Below are 5,649 nucleotides of genomic sequence, written 5' to 3'. Positions count from 1 at the left end.
TGGGGGTGTTGGGTTGGCGGTTGGACTTGATTGTCTTGGGAGGTCTTTTCCAACCTTAATGTTCTATGATTCTGTGAAAATGAAAAGGTTATGCAAATCTTCATGGTATGATTTACAGAGCTCTCATGTTTATGTTGTCATGAGTGCATCTCTTGAACTGAAGAAATCATAGGCATAGAAATTAAACAGTTTTCTAAAAATCATTGGAATATTCAGAATGTACATACTAAAGCTAATGGTAGGTTATTGAAACACACTTTTTTGATTCACCTGTTCGAGATGCATCTAAATAACGCGTCTCAAAAATTAAGAGATGGGAACTATGGAGTGGATAGGAACTATTTCCCAAAGTAACTACTTGATTGTCTTGAGACTTCTATGGAAGCTGTCCAGTAGTCTTTTACCTCACAACTTTGAGAAGGTAAGGTTTTTTACTAATCCATGTTCTACTTCTATGGTTTGGTTGTTCTACCAGCCCTTCACCTGCTCAGTGCTGTGGGTTAAACCTTCAGCTCATGATGGAAAGTAGTAGTGAGCCAGGCATTTTAACAAAAAAAACCCCAAAACCCATTTTGTCCTGCTCATGGAGATAAGGAAGAAGTGCTGCTTTGTACTTCAATTTTCATGTGCCGGCACTTCATCAGTAAAGGCTGACAAGTTCTAGTCCTGTGTTAACTTGGTTAAAACTTCTTAAGTACCTGCTTCAGAATAATTTTCATTACAGAAATGGTTTGTTTGAGTTTGAGATCTTGCCACACATTCTTGTGTTGTAGTTGTAGCCTGTGTTTTTAGTCATGCTTTCTGCTTTTAGTTTTCTGGAAGTTTAAGTTTGAAACAAAGAAATCTAATCTTTCCCCTTAACATAAGTCTTAAATACGGATTCCAATAATGAATAGTAAGGGGTACAGTTTAAATTTGTCACTGTTGTTAAGAGGCATGCCATTCCTTGGACGTCTCTACATTTGTGTATCTGCCAGGCTGGGAGGGAAAACTATTTCAGATTTGCCACAAAGTGCTCTTAATAGCTTTCAAATGGTAATAATTGTGCCTGGTTGAGGGTTGACTAATACTCACAAGGGAGCTACCTGAAGAATCTTCATTGCCATGAGAAATATTTCTACCATATTTAACCTTAAATACATGAATTTGAATAATCTTAAGAAATATTCTGAATAAGAAAGGCAAAATACTTTGTCTGTCTTCTCTCCTTTAGGGAGTTTCATGTTTCCGCATAGCTTTGGGTAGGTTTTGAAAGGAGCTAAGTTTCCTTCTCTGTTTAACCACTGTCTGGGAAGATTTCTCTTAACCTGGGAGATGAGTTATGCTAGAACATTTTGTTCTGTCCTTTAGGACATTTTCCCTTTATGCTTTTTTATGCTAGTTAGCTCTGTTTACACAATCAGAAGTAAAGTTTAAAAAAAATACTCAAGCCAGTGGAGAGTTCAAGATTCAGTTGTGAATGTAAGTTACGTCAGGTGTGAATTCGGATACAGCACTAATGTAGCAGCATGCTGGCAGTGGAAGGAAAATGTCTTGTCCCTGTTCATGAGTAGGAGAGATGTAGCCATGAAGACGCACATCGCTCATATCTTAGCTGTTCCTTAGAAAAAAAAAGAAAAAGGCCCCAAAACCACCTGATTTCTGAGGGGAGCAACGTAAGCTGGTCATCTTTTCTTTAATGACAGTGTCACTCTGTTCCTATGTAGAGGGCCTAACATGCTGTATTGAACAGTGATGGTAAAATACTAATGAACTGTACAATGTGAATGTACTTATGCAAGGACGCACAGCTTTTAAGAGTTCAGTTACATCAAGAGGTAATTGAGGCATACTGTATTTATGGTTCAGTTTCTTGAGAATAATCTAAGATGTTTCATGTGTGTTCCAGTACCCCATACTTGATTCAAATCAGATGGTTCTATGAGCAGCACAACTGATGAAACCTAATGTGTGAGGGGGGTTTTTTTGAGTTCTTTTTACTAATGTTTGAGTTCCCACTGAAGCTTCTCCTATAGCTGTGGCATTTAAGAAATTACAGAAGACAGATTTTTATAATGTCTAGTAAAAGTGGTGCTCAGACACCTGAGAAGGTGAAAGACTTTCTTCCCTTTTGCCTAGCCATTTTCATGAAACGTAGAGCAGTTTGATCTCACATTTTTAAAAAGGGTTGTTTTTTTTTTGTCGCCTCTGTGATAAGTATGGTTGAAATAATATCATGGAGGGTGCAGCAGATGGCACATTGACTATTTTACTGCATCAAGATTATTTCATAGGACCGTGGCCCGAAAATGGCAATCTTAAAAGGTACCAGTTCATGTAGTCCACATATAGACAGGAAGATTGGGGTGGGAAGAGGCACGATGTAGTGTAGTACAAGGAGATAATGAGTCTTAAGTGTATTCTCAGAATTTTGTATAATTCAAATAAGCTGTTTTACTTTCTTTCCTCAAAGAGGTATCAAGGTATTTAGCCTTTCTTGTCCTCTGATCCTTGCTCAAAGTTTAACCTTGTGCCTTGCAGAAATATAGCTGGAAAAGAGTATGGTTGCTCTTTAATGCTTCAAGTTATTAGGCAACAGGAAAAGGGAAGCTAGTTTGACTGAAGACAGTGTTGACGCATGACCAAAAGTAAATTATTAATCCAGGTGCAAAGTTAGAAGGTTTCTGTTCATCAGAGCAGAGAAGTTCTGGGACAGCCTGTAGTGGGATCACTGGAAGGGGAAAAAAAAATCAAAATCTGCATCTCCCCCAGGTGGTGTTAATATGAAACCTGATCACAAAACAGAAGAGACCTTGAGTAGCAGTGACCTGCTGGTATAGGTGTGTTCTTCCTGGTTTGATGTTATTATGTAAGAACTATGGGGAAATGAGATTACAGCTGAGTATTGTATCAGGAGCTTGCTGCATCTGGCTACTAAAGATTTTCATGTCCTCTCACGCTGAACACAAATTACAGAAAGACAAAGTTTACAGTTTTGTTTTTAAATGTGTAAATTTTAACATCATGTGGTTCCTGATGAAATTGGTGATTGCAATTGCTTTACATGACTCTTTAGCACATTTCAGTAGCAGTGATAATTACAGGCTAAACATTGGTCTGTTTTGAATGAGACACTTTTGTGAAAGCAAGAGAGTTTTTGCATCCAAGTGGTTGAGCTGTTTGCCCTTTTCTGTGCTCTTGACTCCCACTCTTTCTTCAGTGTCCCAAGTACGCTTTAAGTAGCACTGTGCAAGCTAGTATGGACCTAACCTGCACATGAGAACGAAACAGTAAATCTCTTATGCCGTTGAGCTGTGAAGAGAGTGGATCTATTGCATTGTCCTGTTGAAGCTGCATGGGTCCTTGAACAGGTCAAGTGCCTCTAAGGTTTAATCTGTGGGCTGCAACGGAGTATATACTTTTATCCTTTGAAAAATTGGACAAAGATGGAAGTCTGCTAAATACAAAGTCGGGCGAGGGCTTTCAGATTGCAGTAAGTTAATGTTCGTATGTCACTCTCTCTCTTCTAGAATATTGTGGGTAATGCTAAGCCTAAGGAAAGGGGTAATGAAATTCCGTCATCTCCTGAAAAACGGGAGAAATTTAAAGAACAGAGGAAAGCAACAGGTAATGCAAAGAAAGACAAGGATGAAAAGACATTAAAGACTGAGAAAAGAGTTAAACAACCTGATAAAGAAGGAAAATTGATAGTCATCTCAGAAAAAGGCAAGGTCTCAGAAAAGAATATACCTAAGAATGGAAAAGAAGATAAAGAGAATATATCAGAGAATGATATGGAATATTCAGTAGATACACAAATTGAGAAGAAGCCTGAGAATGACAATGTAAAGAGTCCACAGGAAAACGCAAAAGAAACTAAACGAAAACGTGGAAGACCGCCAATAACGCCTCCAGCAGGTAGGTAGTTAAACTTAAACGTTTAGGGCATATATCAGAACCCTCTAAACATACCTAAAGAAATGAAAAGTATCTTGCTTTTTCACAGCCTGAATCTCTAGAAACTTTTAAAAAAATTAAAACTCATCTTTGTTCAGGCTTGGTTAGGACAGCTGACAGCATACTTGTTAGTCAGGTTTTGAGCTTCCGTGGTTTGGTCAGAAATTAGATGTAGGCAAGTCATCTTCATATATTATTAAACATGTCTGCAGTAGGATTAAATGCTAATATGTAGACTTCAGAAAGCAAAGTGAAACTGTATTTATGCAAGTCCAGTATTTTAAGTTGTGAGGCTTGGGAATTTATGTTTTAAAGAGTTGTGCAGCTTCATATCCAATCCATTTTTGTTTTCTATCTAAATATGTAGAGCCAAGTTCTCAAACGTTGCAGCCCATAACTTTGGAGTTAAGACGTCGGAAAATACCTAAAGGAGGTGAAGTTCCATCAAAGCGTCCCAGAATTGAAAAAAACTTGTGTGAGTATTTTTTTGGTATTCAACTCTCACAGTATTTGTACATAAAAGTTCTTGAAGCTTAAGCGGAGGGGGGAAAAACTCTGTAGTATGAACCTTGAACTGTGATACATGAAATGGCTGAAATGCAGCACCTGTTTTTCTTAAATTGGCCATTCATATGTAGCATCATCATGCTGAAATTCCCTCTTAAATCTTGTAAGCTGGGTTTCGATGAAGGAGCCACAAACCGTGAGTCTTGATGCAGAAGTTCATAGATACAGGGGAGGCAGTGATTATGTTGCCTCCAATATGTAGAAGGTTATAACAGCCTTTTTCTAGTTGTAGAAACTCTTTAGTTACTAGATGGAAGATCTACCACATTGCTTAGCAAATAAACTTTAATACTAGATGAATATTCATGTCACTGCTGTCTGATAGCCTTTACTTTATCTTGGTGTACTGTATAGTGATGTTGAAGAACTTGACTGTGATGATGAGGAAAGAAAATTATTCTCTGTAGTAGTATCATGAACAAGGAGATGAAGATCTGAAGAAGGCTGTCTCTCCCTTCCTTAGGACCACTTAAAACTTCAGTGTGCATACATTATCCAGCTTGGGGTCAAAACTGTGCGTCAGAATTGTCTCATCTAACTTCTGGTATTACTTATTTCTGTGGGACAGTTGCTGTTTACTTCAAACCTGTCACAAAAAGAAACAGTTGAGACACCTATAAGATAGGCTTTTGTTCTGTTTTTATGCTTATTTATAGCTGTTACATGATTGTAGCTTTTACAGAGAGGTCTAATCGCCAGGGCTGATTAGGCTCTTGCTATTAACCTCAGTCCTTAAAAATGACACTTTCAAACTCTCACAGGGAAGGGAGGTCTTTAAAGTTTGCATGTGAGCAAAACTGCGTGGTACCATAAATTTGTCTGTTCCAGCTCAGGAAAAATTGAAGAACTCTTCAGATAACCCTGAAAGAGACCAGATCAGGAGACGATCTTCAAGACTCTCGTCTAGTATTAGCCATGAGATTTTAAGTACGGATCATGTCACAACTTCAGAAGAAATTCAGCCTTTGAAAGATGCAGTATCTAACCAAAAGGAATCCGAGAAGGGTAAGCAGCTTCCTGGTATACTGTGGCTTTGTGGTGGCATGGCAGCCATGTAGTTGTTGCGAGTGCTATATTTTCACTTACATTTTCACTTGCATAACCTGTAGGCTCTATATCACAGTATCATTAAGGTTGGAAAAGACC

At 38.2% G+C, this 5,649-nt stretch overlaps 1 protein-coding gene across 1 annotated transcript; it reads left to right on the top strand.

Moving 5' to 3' along the window:
- Window positions 1-322: 322 nt before the first annotated feature.
- On the top strand, window positions 323-5,508 carry LOC104627421 (PHD finger protein 20-like; the record flags this gene model as incomplete). Its single annotated transcript, XM_010295650.1, has 4 exons — window positions 323-421; window positions 3,510-3,897; window positions 4,304-4,411; window positions 5,332-5,508. Coding segments are annotated over exons 1-4 (772 nt in total), but the record flags the coding sequence as incomplete, so codon positions are not given.
- Window positions 5,509-5,649: the final 141 nt, after the last annotated feature.

This window comes from Phaethon lepturus, unplaced genomic scaffold (assembly GCF_000687285.1).
Source record: "Phaethon lepturus isolate BGI_N335 unplaced genomic scaffold, ASM68728v1 C14018458, whole genome shotgun sequence".
NCBI classification, from domain to species: Eukaryota; Metazoa; Chordata; class Aves; order Phaethontiformes; family Phaethontidae; genus Phaethon; species Phaethon lepturus.
This window is presented reverse-complemented; position numbering and strand designations above follow the sequence as displayed.